We start from the raw sequence: 24,046 nt of genomic DNA, 5'->3' as shown, positions 1-24,046 counted from the left end.
GTAGGTTGCAGACATGGCTCGGATCCTGCATTGCTGTGGCTATGGTGTAGGCCAGCAGGTGTAGATCTGATTCTACCCCTAGCCTGGGAACTTCCATATGCCTCCAGTGAGGCCCTAAAAAACAACAAAGACAATAAATTGTCAAAGTTCAGATTCCATCCATGCTGAGATGTGCAAAAGTCACATTTCCTAGTAGCTTCTCATTTCCATTTTAGAGAGCTCTCTTAGCAATACCAACAGCGTCTTGACTTTGCTTTTACAAACTTTAATGTAATCTGCCTAGAAAACAAAAATTCTGTATTTGTTTTTATCAGATCTTTGATTACTTGAGAAGACATTCTTCCTTACTCAAAGAACTAAGGTTTTTTAAAAAAAAAAACTATATAACTTCTTGTATAAGTAGTAATAAGATGTGTTAATATAGATGTTAATATAGCTCTCTTCCTGGAGAGCTATTATGTCCTGGTATAATATATAATATGATGATGTTTCTAGTTATTATCTTAAAATGTTGTGTGTTGTATGCCACAAAAATGATCAAGTTTCTTTGTCAGTGCATTGTAATGGACTCTCAACTGATCCCTCTGCTATTTTTAAGTCTTTGTCATCTTCAGACGGTTATCATTTTATTCTTGATCCTTCTTCAGAAGATATATATAATCAACTGCAGGCAAAAGTGCATCATCTTCAAAGAGATTCACAGAAAGGACCCTGACAAATACTGTAGAATGTAAATTTTTGATAACTTTGAGATCACAATACTGAACTGGTTAATCTGAAACTCTAATGAAAAAAAACTGTCTGATTAATAAATATACTACAAAAGAATTGGTTACAAGAGCTAGAAAAACTGATAAAGATGATATGGCTTCATGTGAAAACTGCTGGTCCTCTGGTGTTTTGTTTTCCATATTTGAAGGGCACCCTTTTTCTCCTCTTTTTTAAGCTTTCTATAACTAACAGCAGTTTGGTGAAAGGTAAAACAGAAAAGAGGTTAGTAGCTGAGGAAGGGAGTCACAAACTCAGGCCAAGAAGCTCAGCTGGAAGCAGCTTCTCAAGTAACAGTTGAGGAATATTTTAGCAGAAACTGAAAATGGTTGTCTTTGATAGAGGTAGGGATGATTGTGGAGAGAAAAATCGAATTTCAGTGATACGCCTTTGTGGATATTAGATCCCAGTGCTGTAGGCTGTCTTTGAGGTTTGTTTTCTATCTGTGGACTAGACTGGATTTAGTTTAGCTATTGGGACATCAGTGGCATGCCCAACCACCTACTTTTGTCCAATAACTAGATCATCACCTTCACAGTGGGAGCCAATGAAGATCTCAAAGTTGTGTCCACACAGAACCTGGTGTTTGGCCTTGTGCCAAAAATGATGACACAGGATGGACAATTTTCTGTGACTATGACCATGAGGGCCACCTGACCAATGCCACACCCTGTGGGGATGATGATCAGTCTTCAGAGGGAAATAAATCAATTGCCATTAACCTTGAGAACTCTAAGAGTTCCCATCCTGGCGCAGCAGAAATGAATCCGATTAGGAACCATGAGGTTGCAGGTTCGATCCCTGGCCTCACTCATGGGTTAAGGATCTGGTGTTGCTATGAGCTGTGGTATGGGTCACAGACGCAGCTCGGATATGGTGTTGCTGTGGCTGTGGCGTAGGCCGGCGGCAGCAGCTCCGATTCGACCCCTAGCCTGGGAACCTACATATGCCTCGGGTGCGGCCCCATAAAGACAAAAGACAAAAAACAAACAAAAAGCATTGAGAACTCTAGATGTGACAATGACATCACTGTCATTACCTAGCTGTCTTCGATAGAGGACTCCTACAGAATAGTACAAGATCAAGTGCAGAACAGTTACCAGCTCTGTAATATTGGATCCAAGAAATGAGGCAAATACACACATTAAAATATTGTTAATAAGCTTTTAAAGGAAAGCAAATCTGACACTTATTACATGGATGAGCCTTGAAGACATTATGCTAAGCGTAATCAGCCTGTCAAAAAAGTTCAAATACTGTATGATTCCACTTGTATGAGGGTACCTAACATAGTCAAATCAATAAAGCAAAAAGTGGAATGGTTTTTGCCGGTGGCGAGGGTATGGGGAGAATGAGAAGTTGTTGTCTAATGGGTATGGAGTTACAGTTTTAGAGGACAAAAATAGTTCTGGAGATTGGTTTCACATTGTTAACATATTTCAAAATATTGAACTGTCATTTAAAAATGATGAAAATATACATTTTATTGCATGTTACATTTTAATTATTGCACAATTAAAAGTAAAACTTTTAAGGCAAGAGAGTACACAACCCACAGAATGGAAGAATTTTGCAAATTATGTATTATACCTAAATACCTCTGATAACTTAATCATAAAAGTCAACTCAATTTAAATATTACAAAGTCACTGAATTCACATTTTCACATCTTTCCAAGGAAGAGAGTCAAATATATGACACGATGCTGGACATGATTAGTTATCAAAGAAATGCAGATCAAAACCACAATGAGATCCCACTCTACGTCACAGATGGCTAGCCTCAAAAACTGAGGTATTGAATTTTGTTGAAAATATATGGACAAATTTGAAGATTCATAAGTTATGGTGGAAATACAAAATAGTGTAGCCACTCTGGAAAGTGGTCTAGGAGTTCATCAAATATTAAACCCAGATTTACCGATTACCCATCTATGAAATTACCCCCAAATGAAAACATGTTCAAAGAAAACTTGTATGTGAATTTTAGAGCAACGTTACTCAAAGTAGCCAAAAAGTGGAAACAGACTAAATGTCCATTCGTGGATGAATAGATAATGGAATATTATTTGGCCATAGAAATGGGTTAAGTATTAATACATATTACAACATGCTTGTCCCTTGAAAAAATTATGGTAAGTTACTGAAGCCAATCACAAAGACCATATATAATTCCATTCCTTTGAAAGCTCCAAATAGGGAAATCTACAGGGATAGAAAGGAGATTAGTGGTTGCTTAAGGCTAGAGATTGGGGGAGGAAGTTGGGAATATTGAGAGTGAAAGCTAAAGATCAGAGGAGTTTCTTTTGAGGTTCATTTGAGAAAAATATTCAAAGTCGGCTATGGTGATGATTGCCCATGTCTACAGAAACATTGAAAACCATTAAAATGTACGTTTTAACTGGATGTACAGTATATGCCCTACATCTTAACAACGCTGTTCAAATAAATAATGCACTGAGTTTTGCAGTCGTCTGCATATAAAATTTCCAGTTTATCAGAACTCCATCACCTCACATGGAGTTCCCAGAGCAAAAAGAACGGGAAGATATCAGAGTCTGCCCAGGCCAGATAAAAAGTTCTGTGTAAAATCAAACGTGCCAGAAGCTCCTGTCCTGGCTCTGAGAAAATGAATCTGACTAGCATCCAGGAGGACGCAGGTTTGATCCCTGGCCTCATTCAGTGGGTTAAGGATCCTGCGTTGCCTTGAGCTGTGGTGTGGTGCGTAGACATGGCTCGGATCTCACGTTGCTCTGGCTGTGGTGTGGGCCTGGAACTACAGCTCCAGCTCCATTCGACCCCTAGCCTGGCAACTTCCATTTGCAGCGGGTGCGGGCGCTAAAAAAAAAAAAAAAAAAAAAAAAAAAAAAAAAAAAAAAAAAGATAAAATCGAACCGGCCAGGTGGAAACGGGAACCGCTCACAAGCCACAGCTGATTGGACAAACAACGCTTTAGCCAATGGACTGTCACTCAAGCCATAGGGGGCGTGGCATGTGTCTGTCCAATCAGGAGCCCCGGTCGGTCGGATGCGTGGTGTTACGCAAGCTCCGGTTTTGGACGCCCTCTCTCACTGGGGGCCACTTCAGGGTCGGCCGTCACGTGCCCTTCGCTGGAGCTGGTGGCTCTGCTGCAGTCTCAGTGGCGCAGTGACCTGCCCTGATGGTGGGAGTCTTTAGAAGGAACTCAGACAAACCCAAGAAACCTGGAAATGGTGAGTGGGCTGCCTCGGGTTGCGGAGATGGAGAGGAGGGGCTGGCTGGAACCGGCCGGAACTGGCCATGGCTGGCCCTGCGCCTCCTTACAGTCAGCTACGGAGTCTGTAGACATTATTCAGCTGGGGGGGCGGCGCATGGACCTTAATCCCCCCGGCTCGCGGCGTGGAGGCAGAGTAGACATTATTCAGCGGAGGGGCGGCGCATGGACCTTAATCCCCCCGCTCGCGGCATGGGGGCAGGGTTGGCACCTGGGACCCTCGGCGGTCTCTCCCATCACTGCGCACCGCAACTTGGGCCTCAGCCCCAGAGCATCGCGGGCAGCTTTGTGCCAGAAGTCCCGCGTCTCCCCCGACTGTGCGGTGACCACTGGGAAGGTCATCAGGGGACAGTCATGACTGTATCTCCAGTTTCGTGCGTGGGAGGATCTGTGGTCTCTGGGTTCCTAGCTCCTCGTTTTCACTCGGGGGGACCACTCACCTCCTGAGTTTTCCAGGTGTTTGGGAAACAGGGTCGCAAATCCACGACACTGCTTCCCATTTGGAGGGTTGGCAATAAATGCCTAAATTTCCAGATCGCTCCCGCATTGCCAAAGCTCTCTTCCCCACACTGAATCATCATGGCCCAGTATTTAACTGTTTATCCTTTACCACAGAGAATGGGTGACTATACTTTTGGTCTGTTGATATTTTATGTGAGAGGAAGGCAAAAAATAACCATCTGAAACACGCTTTGTGAAATCATTTCTCCTCCAAGTTTATTTCCTGGGAACAGACATCCTATGGCAAGTCGTTTGGCGAGATTCTTCTTTGAAATTTTACTGGGTGATCTGTTCTGTAAGCTCTGACCCTTCTGGGTTTGTCACCTTGAAATGACTAATTCTCTTATTGAAGTGTCTGTTTTTTAATAGAGGTAAAATGAATCTAATTAATAGAGCTTGAAAGACAGTGTAAGATATTTCCGAAGAGGCAAGAAAGTGAATTTGGGCAAAAATACAGTAGTCCCTTCCATTCGTTAAGGATTGTGGTTTCATTTTTTCATCCCGTGAGAATGTGTAATAAGTTTCTGAGGTATTTGAGTCTTGCATCCATGATGCTGATGCACGTCAGTGTAACTTGTGCACATTGAGAAGTCTGGGAAGATCAGCTGTTCTGTCTCAGTGACAAGGGCTTATGAATTTGGGAGTTCATTTGGGTCGGAACCTGCTGAGAAATTCCTCACTTGAGAGATTAGAAACGGGGGGGGGGGGGGGGAAGAAGGGCTTGCACATGAAACAGGCAAGAGAAGAGTTTGTGCAGCTGCCAGAGTTCATTTTTAGGTCCCTACCCCTCTCCACCAGCGACTAACTCACTTCTAGAGGTTCTGTCCCAGTTGGGAGTGTCTAGACCATAATTTTATGTTTAATTTTCTGAATGTGGGTTTTCTTTTTGAACAGTAGGGAGGCAGTGTGCTTATCTCAGCTGATTCAAATGTTTGCTTTTCTTTCCTTAGGATTCCTTTATCTATTAAATATTGTGGTTCTGTAATTCTTCTCTTCCTTAGTAGTTCTCACATAACACCTCTGCAGCCACATAGTTTGCACAACTTTTTACATCTTCTATTACAGCAATACATTTGTAACAATTACTGGACCAATATTTATGTGTTCAAGTCCACAGTTTACATTAGATGTTCTGAGTTGTAGATGTTTAGTGGCTATATATCCATAATTTTTATATTATATAGAGTATTTTCACTTCTGTCAAATCTGTTATGCTGCACTTTTTCATTCATCCATCCCTTCCTCCAACCCCCAAATCCTTATCAACCAAAGATCTTTTTACTGGCTTGTAATTTTCTTTTTCAGAATATCTTACATTTGAAATCACAGTATGTAGCCTTATCACATTGGCTTTTTTCACATAGCAATATGCTTTTATGTTTCCTCCATGTGTTTTCATGGCTTGATAACCTCATTTCTTTTCTTTTTTTACTGGACACTATATTATCATATGGATATGCCAGTTATTATTTATCCATTTGACTCTTGAACCATATCTTGCTTAACTCTAATGCCTTCCAATTATGGATAAAGAGCATACAAACATTTATGTGCAGATTTTTTTGCTCACATAAGGTTTCAACTCATTTAGGTCAATGCCAAGATCTGTGTGATTGTTGGATCTTACTGTATGTATAAGAATATAATTAGTTTTGACATAAAATTCCTGTCTTCCAACATAGGCATACCAAATTCTCTTCCCAACAGCAATGAGAATCAGCTGCAGCTTTATATCTTGGCTATATCTGGTGTTCTGAGTGTTTTCATTTTAGCCATTTAATAGGTGTGTGTAATGACCTACTTACTCCTCACCCTCTTTTTCTCTCTCTCTCTTTCTCTTTTTGGTAATTCTCCAAAGTCATATGTTGAGTTTGTTTTCAAATTACTGATTTCTCACTTGTCTGTCTTCTTTAGTGAGGTGTCTCTTCAGATCTTTAACCCATTTTTAATTGGTTGGTGTTTTCACTGTTCAGTTTAAGAGTTCTTTGCATATTTTGGATACCAGTCATTTATGAGGTATTTGTTTTACAAAGATTTTAGCCTTGTTTGTGTCTTGTCTTTTCATTCTCTTAACACTTTTCCAGGGTATGAGTTTTTCATATTAATGAGTAAAATGTCATTTTTTTTCCTTTTTTTTTGCTGTTAACTGAAATTTCCTATTAATGAGTAAAATGGATTTGTTTTCTCTTATGTTATATTTAGGAATTTTTACTTTTCTGTTTTACTTCCACATTTTACATTTAGATCTGTGAACTATTTTTTTGGGGGGGGTGTCTTTTTGTCCTTTTAGGGCCGCAGTCACAGCATATGGAGGTTCCCAGGCTAGGGGTCCAATCGGAGCTGTAGCCTCCGGCATACTCCAGAGCCACAGCAACACAGGATCCAAGCTGAGTCTGTGACCTACACCACAGCTCACAGCAACGCTGGATCCTTAACCCAGTGAGCGAGGCCAGGGATCGAACCTGCATCCTCATGGATGCTGGTCAGGTTCAATAACTGCTGAGCCACGATGGGAACTCCAAGATCTGTGATATATTTTGAGTTAATTTTTGTGAAGGGCTTGAGCTTACCTTCCTTTTGTGTGTATGTGTGTGTGTTGTTTGTGGATATGCATTATTTCCTGAACTATTAAAAAAGATTTTTTATTTTTTTCCATTGAATTGTCTTTACTTCTTTGCCAAAGATCAGTTGAATACATTTTTTGGTGTTTATAGTAAAGCAATTGACATTTATATCCTTCAGCCTTGCTGTACACTCTTATTAGTTCCCAGAGTTATCCCTCATTGTGGATGCTATCGGATATCATAGACAATTACATCATATAGGACAAAGATAGTTTTATTCCTTGCTTTAACCAGTTCTGTACCTTTTATTTCCTTTTCATGTCTTACTCATTGGCTAGAGCTTCCAGTACAATGTTCAATAGATGCTTCCATGCCCTGTTCTTATAGTTCATTGACTATCACCATTAAGTGAAGTGACACCATAAGTGGTTTGTCACCGTTAAGCATGATGTTAGCTATAGGTGGTGGCTGTAGTTTTCTGTTTTTTTGTTTGTTTGTTTGTTTGTTTAAGAACAGAGAGTTCCCTTTTATTGTTAGTTTATTATCATAGTGGATGTTTGATTGTATCGAATCTTTTTATATTTCCCTCCTTTCATTTCTGATATTAATAATTTCTTTCGGAATTCCCGTCGTGGCGCAGTGGTTAACAAATCCGACTAGGAACCATGAGGTTGCGGGTTTGGTCCCTGCCCTTGCTCAGTGGGCTAAAGATCCGGCATTGCTGTGAGCTGTGGTGTAGGTTGCAGATGCGGCTCGGATCCTGCGTTGCTGTGGCTCTGGTGTAGGCCAGTGGCTACAGCTCCGATTCGACCCCTAGCCTGGGAACCTCCATATGCCACGGGAGCGGCCCAAGAAATAGCAAAAAAAAAAAAAAAAAAGACAAAAAAAAAATTTCTTCCTAGAGAATAGACTTGTGGTTGCCAAGGGGGGAAATGGTGGGAGAAGGATGGACTGGAAGTTTGGGATTAGTTGATACAAACTATTACATTTAGAATGGAAAACAACAAGGTCTTACTGTATAGCACAGGGAACTATATCCAATCTCCTGGAATAGACCATGGTGGAAAATAATATTTTTAAAAGACTATATACATAGGTATGTATATATGTATGGACTGAGTCACCTTGCAGTACAACAGAAATTGGCATCATATTTCAAATCAACTATATTTTAATTAAACAATATGTAGTAAGGAGTTCCTATTGTGGCTCAGTGGTAACAAATCTGTCTAGTACCAATGAGGATGCAAGTTTGATCCCTGATGCCATTCAGTGGGTTAGGGATCCAGCATTTCCATGAGCTGTGGTGTAAGTCACAGACTCGGCTCTGATCATGTGTTTCTGTGGCAGCTGCAGCTCCTATTTAACCCCTAGCCTGGGAACTTGTATATGCCCCACATGTATCCCTAAAAAAAGAAAAAGAAAAGTAAAATAACTTCTGTTTCTCTCTTTGCCTAGTTATCTTGACTAGATGTTTATCAATTTTAAATTAAACTTTCAAAGAATTAGCTGCTTATTTTTAAGTTCAATTTTTTGATTATTTAATGAATTTATTACATTTATAATTGTACAATGATCATCACAACCAATTTTATAGGATTTCCTTCCCATCCCCCCACCCCCAACCTGTCTCCTTTGGAAACCATAAGTTTTTCAAAGTCTGTGAGTCAGTATCTGTTCTGCAAAGAAGTTCGGTCTGTCCTTTTTTCAGATTCCAAATGTCAGTGAAAGCATTTCATGTTGGTGTCTCACTGTATGGCTGACTTCACTTAGCATGATAATTTCTAGGTCCATCCATGTTGCTAAAAATGCTGGTACTGCGTTCCTTTTAATGGCTGAGTAATATTCCATTGTGTATATGTACCACATCTTCTTGATCCACTCTTCTGTCCATGGACGTTTAGGTGGTTTCCATGTCTTGGCTATTGTAAATAGTACTGCAATGAACATTGGAGTACATGTGTCTTTGCAAGTCATGGTTTTCTCTGGATAGATGCCCAGGAGTGGGATTGCTGGATCAAATGGCAGTTCTATGTTTAGTTTTCTGAGGAATCTCCATACTGTTTTCCACAGTAGTTGCACCAATTTACAATCCCACCAACAGTGTACTAGGGTTCCTCTTTCTCCACACCCTCTCCAGCACTTATCGTCTGTAGACTTTTGGATGATGGCCATTCTGGCTGGTGTAAGGTGGTACCTCATCGTGGTTTTGGTATGCATTTCTCTAATAATGAGTGATGTTGAACATCTTTTCATGTGTTTTTTGGCCATCCGTATGTCTTCTTTGGAGAACTGTCTGTTTAGATCTTCTGCCCATTTTTTGATGGGGTCGTTTGGTTTTTTGGTATTGAGCAGTAAGAGGTGTTTATAAATTTTGGAGATTAATCCCTCGTCAGTTGATTCATTTGCAAAGATTTTCTCCTATTCTGTGGGTTGTCTTTTAATTTTGTTTAGGGTTTCCTTTGCTGTGCAGAAACTTTTCAGTTTGATTAGGTCCCATTTGTTTATTTTTGTTTTTGTTGTCAATACTCTGACAGGTAGATCTGAGAAGACGTTGCTATTGTTTATGCCAGAGAGTGTTTGGCCTATGTTTTCCTCCAAGAGTTTTATAGTGTCTGGTCTTATATCTAGGTCTTTAATCCATTTGGAGTTCATTTTTGTGTATGGTGTTAGGGAGTCTTCTAATTTCATTCTTTTACCTGTGACTGTCCAGTTTTCCCAGCACCACTTATTGAACAGGCTGTCCTTTCTCTGCTGTATATTCTTGCCTCCTTTGTCATAGATTAGTTGGCTATAGGTGTGTGGGTGTAATTCTGGGCTTTCTATCCTGCTCCACTGATCTATATTTCTGTCTCTGTGCCAGTACCATACGGTTTTGATGATTGTTGCTTTGTAGTATAGTCTGAAGTCCAGGAGCCTGATTCCTCCAGCTCCATTTTTCTTTTTCAGGATGTCTTTGGCTATTCTGTGTCTTTTGTGCTTCCAAACAAACGTTAAAATATTTTGTTTGAGTTCTGTGAAAAATGTCCTTGGTGGTTTCATAGGGATTGCATTGAATCTGTAGATTGCCTTGGGTAGTATAGTCGTTTTGATAATATTGACTCTTCCAATCCAAGAGCACGGTATGTCTTTCCATCTATTTGTGTCATCTTTGATTTCTTTCATAGTTTTCAGAGTACAGGTCTTTTGTCTCTTTAGGTAGGTTTACTCCTAGGCATTTTATTCTTTTGGATGCGATGGTAAATGGGATTGCTTCCCTAATTTCTCTTTCTGCTCCTTCATTGTTAGTATATAGAAATGCCGTTGATTTCCGTGTATTGATTTTGTATCCTGCGACTTTGCCAAATTCGTGGATGAGCTCTAACAGTTTCCTGGTAGAGTCTTTAGAATTCTCTAGGTATAGTATCATGTCATCTGCAAATAGAGATAGTTTTACTTCTTCCTTTCCAATTTGGATTCCTTTTATTTCTTTTACTTCTCTGATTGCTGTGGCTAGGACTTCCAGAACTATGTTGAAGAGTAGAGGCGAGAGTGGACATCCTTGTCTTATTCCTGATCTCAGCGGGAATTCTTTGAGCCTTTCACCATTGAGAATGGTGTTAGCTGTGGGTTTGTCATATATGGCCTCTGTTATGTTGAAGTAGGTTCCTTCTATGCCCACTTTCTGAAGGGTTTTTATCAGAAATGGTGTTGGATTTTGTCAAAGGCTTTTTTCTGTATCTATTGAGAGGATCATATGGTTTTTATTCTTCAGATTGTTAATGTGGTGTATCACACTGATTGATTTGTGGATATTGAAGAACCCTTGCATCCCTGGGATAAATCCCACTTGATCATGATGTATAATCCTTTTAATGTATTGTTGGATGCGGTTTGCTAGTATTTTGTTGAGGATTTTTGCATCGATGTTCATCAGTGAAATTGGCCTATAGTTTTCTTTTTTTGTGGAATCTTTGTCTGGTTTTGGTACCAGGGTGATGGTGGCTTCATAGAATGAGTTTGGGAGTATCCCTTCCTCTGCAATTTTTTGAAATAGTTTCAGAGGGATAGGTGTTAGGTCTTCTCTAAATGTTTGATAGAATTCGCCTGTGAAGCCATCTGGTCCTGGACTTCTGTTTGTTGGAAGTTTTTTAATCACAGTTTCAATTTCAGTTCTTGTGATGGGTCCATTCATCTTTTCTGTTTCATCTTGGTTTAGTCTTGGAAGATTGTACCTTTCTAAGAATTTGTCCATTTTTCCTAGGTTTTCCATTTTATTGGCGTATCGTTGCATATAGTAGTCTCTTATGATCCTTTGTATTTCTGGGATGTCCATTGTGACTTCTCCTTTTTCATTTCTAATTTTATTGATTTGAGTCCTCTCACCTTTTTTCTTGATAAGTCTGGCTAAGGGTTTCTCAATTTTGTTGATCTTTTCAAAGAACCAGCTTTTTGTTTCATTGATCTTTTCTGTGGTTTTCTTTGATTCTATTTCATTGATTTCTGCTCTGATCTTTCTTTCTTTCCTTCTTTCTACTAACTTTAGGTCTTGTCTGTTCTTCTCTCTCGAGCTGCTTTAGATGTAAAGTTAGCTTGTTTATTTGAGCTTTTTCTTGTTTCCTGAGGTGGGCTCGTATTGCTATAAACTTTCCTCTTAGAACGGCTTTTGCTGCATCCCATAGGTTTTGGAGTGTCGTATCTTTGCTGTCATTTGCGTCTAGGTATTTTTTTAATTTCCTCTTTGATTTCTTCAGTGATCCATTGGTTGTTTAGTAGCATGTTGTTGAGTCTCTATGTGTTTGTGTTTTTTGCATTTTTTTTCTTGTTGATTTCCAGTCATATAGCATTGTGGTCGGAGAAGATGCTTGATATGATTTCAATTTTCTTAAAGTTACCGAGGTTGGATTTGTAGCCCAGGATGTGATCTGTCTTAGAGAATGTTCCATGTGCGCTTGAGAAGAATGTGTATTCTGTTGCTTTTGGATGAAATGTCCTATAAATATCTATTAAGTCCATCTGGTTTAATGCTTCATTCAGGGCCTGTGTTTCCTTATTGATTTTCTGTCTGGTTGAACTGTCCATTGCTGTAAGTGGGGTGTTAAAGTCCCCCACTCAGTGGGTTATGGTTCCAGCACTGCCGTGAGCTGTGGTATAGGTCACAGACTCAGCTCTGATCATACGTTTCTGTGGCTGTGGCATAGACTGGCAGCTGCAGCTCCTATTTAACCCCTAGCCTAGGAACTTGCATATGCCCCACATTTGGCCCTAAAAAAAAGACAGGAAAAGTAAGTAAAATAACTTCTGTTTCTCTCTTTGACTAGTTATCTTGACTAGATGTTTATCACTTTTATTAAATTATTCTTTCAAAGAACTAGGTGCTTTTTTTTTTTTTTCTTTTTTTTTTTTTTGAAGGCCACGAGCACAGCATATGGGAGTTCCCAGGCCAGGAATTGAATCTGAGCCACAGCTGCAACCTACACCACAGCTGCAGCAAATCTAGATCCTTTTAACCCACCGCGCCATACTAAGGATCGAACCCACACCTCTGATCCACTGCAGTTGTATTCTTAACCCACTGTGCAATGGTAGGAAGTCCTCCAAGAACTAGCTTTTGATTTTGTTAATTTTCTCTATTGCTTTCCCACAAAGATGATTCCTTTTTTAGCTTTGAATGGTTCTATTCTTCTGCTTACTTTCATTTTAATTTGCTGTTGTTTTTATTGTTTCCTCAGTTAGATGCTTATATTATTGAATTTATGTCTTTGTTTTTTTCCTAGTGTATTTATTTGATAGCCTAACCTTTCCTCCTAACATTAGTCATGCTGTATCTCTCAACCTTTGGTAAGGTGTATTTTCATTTCTTTTAGTTCTAAATAATTTTTAATTTCTCTGAAGACTTCTTCTGTAATACCAGGTATTATTAGGAGCCTCTTATTGAATTGCCATATACTTGGAGGGTTTCAGGCTGTCTTCCTGTTATTGATTCCTAGAATGTGTCTGTGTGGACTAGGAGTATATTTTGTATGGGTTTTTTTTTTTTCCTTTCAGTTTGTCAAGGTATGTTCTGTGTCACAAAATGTAGCATGTCTCAGTGAATGTTCCATGTGAACTTAGGAAGAATTATGTTCTGCTGTTATTGCATTAAATATTCCATAGATTACAGTTAGATCTGGTTGTTTTATTGTGCTGATCTTTCTGATTTTCTCCTGCTGGAGTTTATAATTCATGACTGGGGTGTTGAAGTCTACCACTGTAGTAGTGGATTCACCTGTTTCTCCTTACATTTTATCAGCTCCTGCCTCACATATTTTGCTCCTCTGTTGTTATGAATGTACATATGTAGGATTGTTGTGCCTTCATGGCAAATGGCCTTCTTTATCGTAGTTAATGTCCTTCATCTCTGAGTTGTCCTTAGTCTGAAATCTGCATTGTCTGAAATTCATACACCTGTGCCGGCCCTCCTTCATTAGTGTTGGCCCGAGACATTTTTCTCTATCCCTTTGCCTTTCATCTGAGTCTTTATATTTAAAGTAGGTTTGTAGATAACATATAACTGTGATTTTTAAAATCTGATATTTTTGTATCTGTTTTTCAACTATATCGAGAACATTGATGACTAAAGTTGTTAGTCATCTGGTTGGATGAATATGTACCACACCTGTTACTGTTTTCTATTTCCTGTCCTTGTTTTTTGTTTCTTTTTGTCTTCCATCTCTTTCCTGCCTTCTTTTTTTATTGTTTGTTTGGCCATGATGTGCAGCAGCTTGATATGGGACCTCAGTTCCCAGACCAGGGATTGCACCCAGGGCCATAGCAGTGAAAGTGCCAAGTCCTAATGATTATACCACCAGGGAGCTCCCTGTGCCTTCTCTGGCTTTAATTGAGCAATTTACCTGATTCTTTTTTTTTTCCTCCTCTCGTAGTCTACCAATAACACATTAAAAAAAAAAAAAAAAACACCTTTTTTTGTGGTCACCCTTGAGTTTTCAGTGTACATTTACAACTTTTGTCACATCCTCTCTCAGGCACAGGCACACCTCATTTTATTGTGCTTTGCTTTATTTCACTTTGCAGATAATTGTGTTTTTCACAAATTGAAGATTTGTGACAACCCTGCTTCAAGCACATCTATATTGACACCATTTTTCGAACAGTATTATCTTTTAATTAAGATATGCTCATTTTTCTAGGGTTACTGCTATTACACGTTTAACAGACTTCAGTATAATGTTTTTATTTTTTTGGTCTTTTTGCCATTTCTTGGGCCAATCCCATGGCATATGGAGGTTTCCAGGCTAGGGGTCTAATCGGAGCTGTAGCCACCGGCCTACACCAGAACCACAGCAATGCAGGATCTGAGCCACGTCTGCAACCTACACCACAGCTCACGGCAACGCTGGAGCCTTAACCCACTGAGCAAGGCCAGGGATCGAACCTGCAACCTCATGGTTCCAGGTCGGATTCGTTAACCACTGCGCCATGACAGGAACTCCTTCAGTATGTTAGCATAACTTTGACATGCACTGGGAAACCAAAAAATTCATGTGAATTGCTTTATCGCAATATTCACTTTATCGCAGCAGTCTGGAACTGAGCCCCAAGTAACTCCAAGGTATGTCTGTACCACTCAACCACTTCATGGGCCACTCAGGTAACTCATACCACACTATTCCCAATTCCCTTTTCCCTGTCCCTTGTCACTTTGTTGTCATTTAACTTACTTTTAATTTTATTATTGCCAAATACATTGTTAATATTATTTTTAAGCAAAGTGCCATCTGTTATATTAATTATGATAAATATTAAAGATATTTTACCATCATTTATTGGTTTTATAATCCTCCGCCTTTATCATTTACATTTTTTCTGATAAATTTTTGAACATTCAAAGTAAGAGTACTAATGACAAATTCCCTCAGTTTTTGTCTCAAAAGGTCCTCATTCTTAGTTTTGAAGAATGATTTTGCTTCACACAGAATTCTAGGAGAGTGGTTTTTTTTATTTCAAAACTCTGTTCTTATTTGTAAAGCATCTGAAAAGAAGTCTGATTAATTCAGATCTTTGTTTCTCTATATCTAAGATGTGTTTTTTCCTCTGACTTCTTTCATTGATTTTGATTCTCTTTGGTTTTGATTTTGCACTAGTCTGAATATGATATACAGTTGTCCCTTGATATCCTTGGGGGATTGGTTCCAGAACCTGGTACTGAAATCCATAGATGCTCAAGTCCCATAGATGGCCCTCCAAATTCGTGGGATCCACATCCATGAATATGGAGGGGTGACTGTATAGTTACTGAAAAAAATCCACATATAGGTGGACTGATGCAGTTTAAACCCATGGTGTTGAAGGATCACCTGTGTTTTTGATGTTTTCATTGAGCTTCCTGTATCTACAGTTTGCAGTCTGTCATTAATTTTAGGAAATTTTGGTGTTTATTAATTCACTTATTTTTTCTGTTTCTTCCTTCAGGTGTTATCACTATGTGTATTTTATTTCATTTTATTTTATCTTTTTTTTGGTTATGCCCGTGGCATCCAGAAGAAGTTCTGGGCTAAGAATCAAATCTACATCAGAGCAGTGACAATGGTGGATCCTTAACCCACTAGGCCACCAGAGAACTTCCATTATGTGTATTTTGAACATTCTTTTTTGGGGATGGAGGCTATATCCACAGGATGCAGAAGTTCCTGGGCCAGGGATTCAACTCACACCACAGCAGTGACCTGGGCTGCTACAGTGACAATGCCAGATGCTTAACCCACTGTGCCACTCCTATTTTATTTTATTTTTATTTTATTTTATTTTATTTTATTTTATTTTCGGGGGGGTGGCTTTCTGTCTTTTTAGGGCCACACCCATAGCATATGGAGGTTCCCAGGCTAGGGGTCCAGTCAGAGCTGTAGCTGCCATCCTATGCCAGGACCACAGCAATTTGGGATCCAAGCCATGTATGCAACCTACACCACAGCTCATGGCATCACCGGATCCTTAACCCACTAAATGAGGCCAGGAATTGAACCTGTATCCTCATGGATGCCAGTCAGGTTCCTTAACCACTGAGCCACGATGGGAACTCCAAACTCCTATTTTAAACATTCCGTTCATGAACATTGTCTTAGGGTTTGTAGATGTTGTATTCTACCTTTTTTTTGTTCTTTTTTGTCTTTAGACTCTGGTAAAATTGGGGTTTTTTTGTTTATTTTTTGAGTATAGGCTTTGTTAAGGACAGAAAATTTGGGGTGCATTTCAAAATCGTCTCTTGCTTTTCTCTTTCCAAGTTTTGGCGATACTAGTTTGCCCTTTAACCTCATTGCATTCATGGATCTAAGAGTTGTTCATTTCAAATTGTTTTCATTTTCTTTTTGTGAGATTGAGAATGATGGCTTCTCAGTTTCCTAAATTCCAGACCAGAAGTTGACCTGGGACCATCTCTAGTGGCTGGTTGGGCATAGCTTTTTCCTGAAATTGGAGAATGGATATTTTTTTTATTCTTTTGGGGGACGAGCACTGCTGACATTTTTATGTATTTTATAATTATGGGGTAATTTACCATCAAGCCACTGCGGACCTCTGTGAACTCCTTGCAGTCTGCATCTTTTTAATCTGCTGTTCAACTGCAACAGGGACCAGGATGCATTGTTCAGGATTGATTGGAAAAGCTCTTTTGTCACATTATCTCAAAGCGTAATGGAAAATGGCTGGAAGCAGCCTGAGGCATATGAATTTAGGTTTTTGTTTTGTTTTGTTTTTTGTCTTTTTTTGCCTTTTCTAAGGCCGCTCCTGCAGCATATGGAGGTTCCCAGGCTGGGGGTCTAATCAGAGCTATAGCTGCCAGCCTACGCCAGAGCCACAGCAACAAGGGATCCAAGCCAAGTCTGTGACCTACACCACAGCTCATGGCAACGCCAGATCCTCAACCCACTGAGCGAGGCCAGGGATCGAACCCGCAACCTCATGGTTCCTAGTCGGATTCGTTAACCACTGAGCCACGACAGGAACTCCTGGCTATTTTTTAATTCTACATTGTTATGTCTCTTGCTCATGTCTGAGCTCTGAGTTCCAAATAATGTTTTGCCCATCAAATCAGGGAAAGAAAGGAAAAATTGTGTCTGTGATAAATATTACACAGGCTAAAAGAACACTTTCCTATAGGAATATTTACATTCATGCTGCTGCATCTGATTACTTCTAATGGCCTGGGAGACTTTAGGATGATGTGGCCAGTTGAACTTTTTAAAAGTTTGATTTCTACAGCTTCCTGGATTCTATGTTGGGTGATGGGACTAGAATAGAAAGCTTCTAGTTCTTCACTGTGTTTTTATTTATTAAAACCTCATGCAGATTGGACCGTTTGCCTCATGGAGTGCTGTAAATGATGTGTGATAAGGAAGAAGATGAAAGAATTTCTCTTTCAAGGAATCAGTGGTCTTAAAATGATAATATTTGTTGGGAGTTCCCATTGTGGCTCAGCAGTGATAAACCCGACTAGTATCCATGAGCATGGAGGTTCAATCCCTGGCCCCACTCAGTAGGTTAAGGATGCAGCATTACCATAAGCTGTGGCTCCAATTCGACTCCTAGTCTGGGAACTTCCATGTGCCGCAGGTGTGGCCCTAAAAAGTAAATAAATAAGTAATATTTGTTTTATTTATATAGCATTTCCCAGCATGCTGCACACCATGCCATTAGAGATATATAAGATGTAATGTGATCACAGTAAAAATGTGTAAATAATTTGTGTGTGTTCATGATGATGCTAAACTTACAGAAGAGTAAATGTGGACAGAGAGTAAGTTTTTGATGATCAAGTCATAGATAAATGGATATGACAGAATCATACATAATCTTCCTATAAACGGAATATAGATATCCAGGATGTCAGTCTCACACATCCTGCTTTACCTTTATTTGGGATGTTTTAGGACTCAGTAGTCTTTGAGGATGTGGCTGTGAACTTCACCCTGGAAGAGTGGGCTTTACTGGCTCCTTCGGAGAAGAAACTCTACAGATATGTGATGCAGGAAACCTTCAGGAATCTGGCCTCAATAGGTAAGCATGACAACTTCCTTCACTTTGTCAGTTCGAAAATGAGTTTTTCTTGCCCATCAATGTTGTTCCAATATGTGGAATGTGGAAAGGGAAGAATGTTGGTGAGTAAACTAGACATGCTCTAGGCATATGACTTAGAATCTGATAATTTTTCTGTAACTTCTAATGCTTTGGAATTATTTTTCTGGGTCTACATTTTAGGGAAAACATGGGAAGATCATGATATTGAAGATCAGCACAAAAACCAAGGGAGTAAACTAAGGTGAGTCATAGTCACAATAAGAAGCAGTGCCTCATGTGAGCATCCTAGTATGTTACAAAATTTTAAAAAGAAGCAAACAACAAATATTCCCTTCTTCAAATTAATTTATGAGAAAATTTTCAAAAGAAAAAATTTTCCCCAAAAATACTTTCTGAAATGTGGTATAGTTGCTTAGTGTTGGCAAAATATTTCACCTGGAAATGGTATTAGTAAACCCTATGTATGAGTATTACTGTTTAAGTAGTAGAACAGTGAAGTCCTTTTGCAGAGCATTCAGTATATTCAATTTTTAACAAGTGAAACAAAGGAGAAACCCTACACTATTCCTATAAATCATAATAAATAAAATAAGATCACCAATAAATCATTAATAATGTGCTTCTCATTATTTACAGAAGCCACATGGTTGAGGCATTCTGTGCAAATAAAGAGAGTAGTCCATGTGGAAGAAACTTGAGTCTTATTCCAAGTCTAAGTCTGAAGAAGAAAGCTACTGGAGTGAAACCACATGAATGCAGTGCATGTGGAGAAGTATTCATGCATCATTCATCCCTTAATAGACACATGAGATGTCACACGGAACCTAAACCATATGAGTATCAGAAATATGGAGAGAAGCCATATAAATGTAAGATATGTGGGAAAGCATTCCGCTATCTCCAGTGTTTTAAAAAACATGAAAGAAACCACAATGGAGAGAAAATTTATAAATGTGAGGAATGTGAGAAAGTCTTCATTTGTTTCAGTTCCCTTCACGTGCATGGAAGAAGTCACACTGAAGAGAAACACCATCAGTGTAAACAATTTGGAAGAGTCTATAGGTATCAAAGACATGGCAGAACTGGCACAGTAGAGAAATTTTATGAATGTAAGCAATGTGGTAGGGCCTATATTTCCCTTCGAGGTTTAAAAATACATGAAAGAAATCACACTGGAGAAAAACCCTATCAATGTAACTTATGTGGTAAAACTTTCAGTTCTCATCTGGGTTTCAAAATACATGAAAGAAATCACAGTGGAGAGAAACCGTATGAATGTAAAAAATGTACCAAAGCATTCAGTTGCCCCAGTTCTCTTCGAAGACATGAAAGAATTCATACTGGGGAGAAACCCTATCAGTGTAAGGCATGCGGCAAAGTCTACAGATATCATAGTTCCTTACAAACACATGAAAGGACCCACACAGGAGAGAAACCCTATGAATGTAAGGCATGTGGGAAAGCCTTTACTTCTCTTTCAAGCTTCCGAGCACACACAATCACTCACACTGGAGAAGGACCTTATAAATGTAAGGAGTGTGAGAAAACATTCCTTTCTCCCAGTTCATTTCAAATACATGAAAGGAGTCATACTGGAGAGAAACCCTATGAATGTAAACAGTGTGGTAAAGCTTTCAGTTATTTCTATTCCTTACAATCACACAGAAGAACTCACACTGGAGAAAAACCTTATAAATGTAAAATATGTGGCAAAGGCTTCAGTTGTTCCAGTTATGTTCAAGTACATGAGAGAATTCATACTGGAGAGAAACCCTTTGAATGTAATGAATGTGGGAAAGCCTTCATTTGTCACACAAATTTTCAGAGACATGTGAGACTGCATACTGGAGAGAAACCATATAGATGTGAAGAATGTGGGAAAGCCTTTAGTTGTCCCAGTTCCTTCCGAAAGCATAAAAGGAGCCACTGGATAAATAATCTTGAAGGTAAACAGCATCAGAAAAGACTTGAGCTGGCTCCATCCTTACATGTTAAAACTTTCATGGAAAAGAAATAAAAGCATAGGTAACATTGGAAAGCTTGATGGAAATTAAAGTTAGAGAAAACTTTCGATGTGAAAGAATTATGAAAGTTTAAATATATTTTGTTTGCTAAGCCTTTCTAAAGTGCATCATTGGACTGTAGGTTTTTACAAATTATGTTTATTAGTATTACTTTTTGTTGAAGTATAGTTGCTGTACAATGTTATATAAGTCACGGTTGTACTATATGGTGAGTCACAATTTTTAAAGGTTATACTCCATTTGTAGTTGCTGTAAGATATTGGCTGTATTCCTATTATACCATATATCCTTGTAGCTTGTTTGATGTTTGATACCTATCTACCATTTACTTTAAAAAATGAGAACTGAGGTGAGGTAATTCATTGATTTGCCTTTTAACAATAATACATAAAATTAACAGGTAGGTCTTTTTGGTTAAATGAGTTAATGATATTGAAATGTATTTTTTTGGGGGGTGGTGCCAATGGCACTTAAAAGTTCCTGGGCCAGGGATCAAGCGCAAGCCATATCAGTGACAATACTGGAACCTTGACCCAGTAGGCCAGCAGGGCACTTTATAGTGTATTTCTAATAGGAGTTAGGTTTAACTTTGTTTTTCTCTTTTCTTTTTGTTTTTCTTTTCAGGACTGCACCCATCACATGTGGAAGTTCCCAGGCTAGGGATTGACTCAGAACTGTAGCTGCTGGTCTACACCATAGCCATAGCAATACCAGATCCAGGCTACATCTGCAGCCTATGCCATAGCTTTTGACAACACTGGATCCTTAACCCACCGAGTGAGGCCAGGGATCAGACCTGCATCCTTATGGATGCTATTTGGGTTCTTAACCTGCAGAGCCACAACAAGAACTGCTAATTTTTTTTTTCTTTTTATGGCCAAACCTGTGGCATATGGAAGTTTCTGGATCGGGGTCGAATAAAAGCCATAGCTGAGGCCTACACCACAGCTATGGCAACACTGAATCCAAGCCGCATCTGCAGTCTACACCACAGCTTGTAGCAATGTCAGATCCTCAATCCACTGAGCAAGGCCAAGGATCAAACCTGTATAATTACAGAGACAATGTCGGGTCCTTAAGCTGATGAGCCACAACAGGAACTCCAGGTGTAATTTTTCTTAATAACATTTTATTCTGTGTTAAGTGGACATTGAAAAATGACAATGTAGTATTTCTTGGGATTTTCCTAGTGGCCTTGTGAAGGTTCCTTGATGTCTTTAGTTTATTATATATATTCTACCTTTCTTACTGACAGAGCTCCTTTTTTGAAGGGTGACAGGTAGAGAGCCTTTTTCCATTTTCCATACTAGCAAATAGTTGAATAAATATATGTATGTTTATCAAAGAATATATTTTCCCGTGCATTATTATTTTCATATTTGAGCCTTTGCTTTATGTCTTTCTTTCTGATTATAATTTGATGAATAGACTTTGAATTAGGAAGGAGGAAAGTTGAGGAAAGAAACCCAAATACAAAGATCTCAATGATAATGCTTTATTCTTGGTCACAAAAGAAAAACTTTGAAACTACCCCATGGTTACTAGCAGTAAAATCAATAATTGAAAATTGTAAAGACTCAGAAGGGAAAAACAGAACAATAGAGGTGAATGCATGGTTTCTGTTCATTCTCTCTCTCTCTCTCTCTTTTTTTTTTTTTTTTTTTTTTGGACTTTTCAGTGCCACACCCACAGCATATGGAGGTTCCTAGGCCAGGGGTCAAACTAAAGCTGCAGCCACCAGCCTTCACCACAGCCAGAGCAATGTCAGATCCAAGCCATGTCTGCAGCCCACAGCACAGCTCATGGCAATGCTGGATCTTTAACCCACTGAGTGAGGCTGGGGATTGAACCCACATCCTCATGAACGCCAGTCAGATTTGTTTCCACTGAGCCACGACAGGAACTCCCTCATTTTTAGAACAAAAAATGCTGAACAAGCTAGAAGTTCACGTATCTTCTTAGACCCATGAGATAATTGAGGTTATATGTGAAACTAGTGCCTCCCCCCCAGATGAGGGTTTGTTGAGGTACAGGGAATTACTGAAAGCAGAAGCCACTGAAGCCAGCAACTTCTAGAACACATAAAGTATAATAGAAGAATTGCTGGATACACAGTATAAACTAGCTTGAGAGTTAAAAGCTCTAAGGGAAGCCAGTCTTCCAAAACCCCAAAAATGTTAAATTTTCTTCCACAATCCCAAATGGGTTCTCACTGTGAAGATAGGAAAAAATTGCCTCATGTTCTATGCAGGAAATGGGAGGTAGTTCCCATTGTGGCTCAGTGGGTTATGAACTGGACTGGTATACATGAGGATGCAAGTTTGATCTCTGGCCTCATTCAGTGGGTTAAGGAGCTGGCATCACTATGGCTGTGGTGTAGGCTGGCAGCTGCAGCTCTGATTCGACCCCTAGCCTGGGAACTTCGATATGCCACAGGCACAGCCCTAAAAAGCAAAAAAAAAAAAACAAAAATACCACCAATAGTGCACGGGAGCACTTTGATATACACACAAAGCATTCTGTTCTCTGTACCTTAGGATATCCCTCAAGGAAAACTAATTTTCCAAAGCCTTATGTGATTGAAGAAAGAACAGTCAGACAACTCCCTTTGCTTTTTGATCTGACAAGAGTAAAAGCCAAGAACCTCTTCTGACATACATAATCCACGGAGTCTGTCCCACTAAAACACAGCAGATTTAATCCTAATATAAGAGAATATTTTCCCACCACACACTTGACTGCCCTATCAACAGGACTCCAGTGTGTAAACAGTGGATTAAAACAACTGCAAGGAGTTCCCATTGTAGCTCAGTGGCAGCAAACCTGACTATTATACATGAGGATGCAGGTTCGATTCCTGACCTTGCTCACTGGGTTAAGGATCCAGCATTGCAGTGAGCTGTGGTGGGTCACAGACAAGGCTCAGATATGGTGTGGCTGTGGCTGTGGTGTAGGCCAGCAGCTGCAGCTCTGATTCAACCACTACCTTGGAATTCCATATCCTGTGGGTGTGGCCCAAAAAGCAAAAAACAAACAAACAAAAAAAACCCTGCAAGACACAGACTCTACCTGCAAATGATTTCTAGGGATAGCCAAACACAGCAATGGAGAAAGATAAAAGAACACTGGAGGATATTGAAGCCCCTGACACTCACCACTATAGCAAATATTAAACACAGTCTATTTCTTAGGGAAACATGAGGAGTTCTGTGGTGCAGAAGGTTGAGGATCCAGTGTTGTCATTGCAGCGGCTTAAGCCGTTTCTGTGGTGTAGTTTCCATCCCTGGCCTGGGAATCTTGACCTGCCATGGGCCAGGCAAAAAAAAACATAAGACGTCACACATCAAAAAATAATAGAAACAGGTCACCATGCTGTACAGTAGAAAAAAAAAAAATAAAGATCAAGTAAAGTTGAGACATCAGTTGTATTTTTTTAAGATATCAGTTTTTGAAAAGGTAAAATTGCCAAACCTCTAGCCACACACACCAAGAAGAGAGGAGTCAAATAAAATAAGTTCAAGAAGATAACAACTAATACCACAGAAATACAAAAAAAGAATACTATGAACAAGTATATGCCAACAAATTGGACAACCTAGAAGAAATGGACAAGTTTCTAGAAAACATATAGACTGCCAAAATTGAATCAAGAAAAACATATGAGGTACCACCTTAAACCAGTCAGAATGGCCATCATTAATAAGTCCACAGATAAATGCAGTAAAGGGTGTGGAGAAAAGGGAATCCTCCTTTACTCTTGGTGGGAATGTAAGTTGGTACAACCACTATGGAAAACAGTGTGGAGGTACCTCAGAAAACTAAATACAGAACTACCTTATGACCCAGCAATCCCACTCTTGGGCATATATCTGGACAAAACTTTCT

At 39.3% G+C, this 24,046-nt stretch overlaps 1 protein-coding gene across 1 annotated transcript; it reads left to right on the top strand.

Moving 5' to 3' along the window:
- LOC100521069 (zinc finger protein 709-like) lies at positions 3,645 to 23,488 on the top strand. The gene is made up of 4 exons (XM_003354092.4): positions 3,645 to 3,979; positions 17,990 to 18,116; positions 18,318 to 18,378; positions 18,774 to 23,488. Exons 1-4 carry the CDS (start codon positions 3,977 to 3,979, stop codon positions 20,152 to 20,154), a joined length of 1,572 nt encoding a protein of 523 aa, XP_003354140.1. The 5' UTR covers positions 3,645 to 3,976; the 3' UTR covers positions 20,155 to 23,488.

The sequence above is a fragment of the Sus scrofa genome, chromosome 2, assembly GCF_000003025.6.
Source record: "Sus scrofa isolate TJ Tabasco breed Duroc chromosome 2, Sscrofa11.1, whole genome shotgun sequence".
In the NCBI taxonomy this organism is placed as follows: domain Eukaryota; kingdom Metazoa; phylum Chordata; class Mammalia; order Artiodactyla; family Suidae; genus Sus; species Sus scrofa.
The sequence above is the reverse complement of the archived record's forward strand: the minus strand, read 5'-3'. Positions and strand labels throughout refer to the sequence as shown.

Excerpts from the sequence above, each read along its gene's own strand:
- LOC100521069 (XM_003354092.4), top strand. Across the intron at positions 18,117-18,317 it reads CAGGAATCTGGCCTCAATAG|GGAAAACATGGGAAGATCAT; the intron begins GTAAGCATGACA and ends TCTACATTTTAG. Across the intron at positions 18,379-18,773 it reads AACCAAGGGAGTAAACTAAG|AAGCCACATGGTTGAGGCAT; the intron begins GTGAGTCATAGT and ends CATTATTTACAG.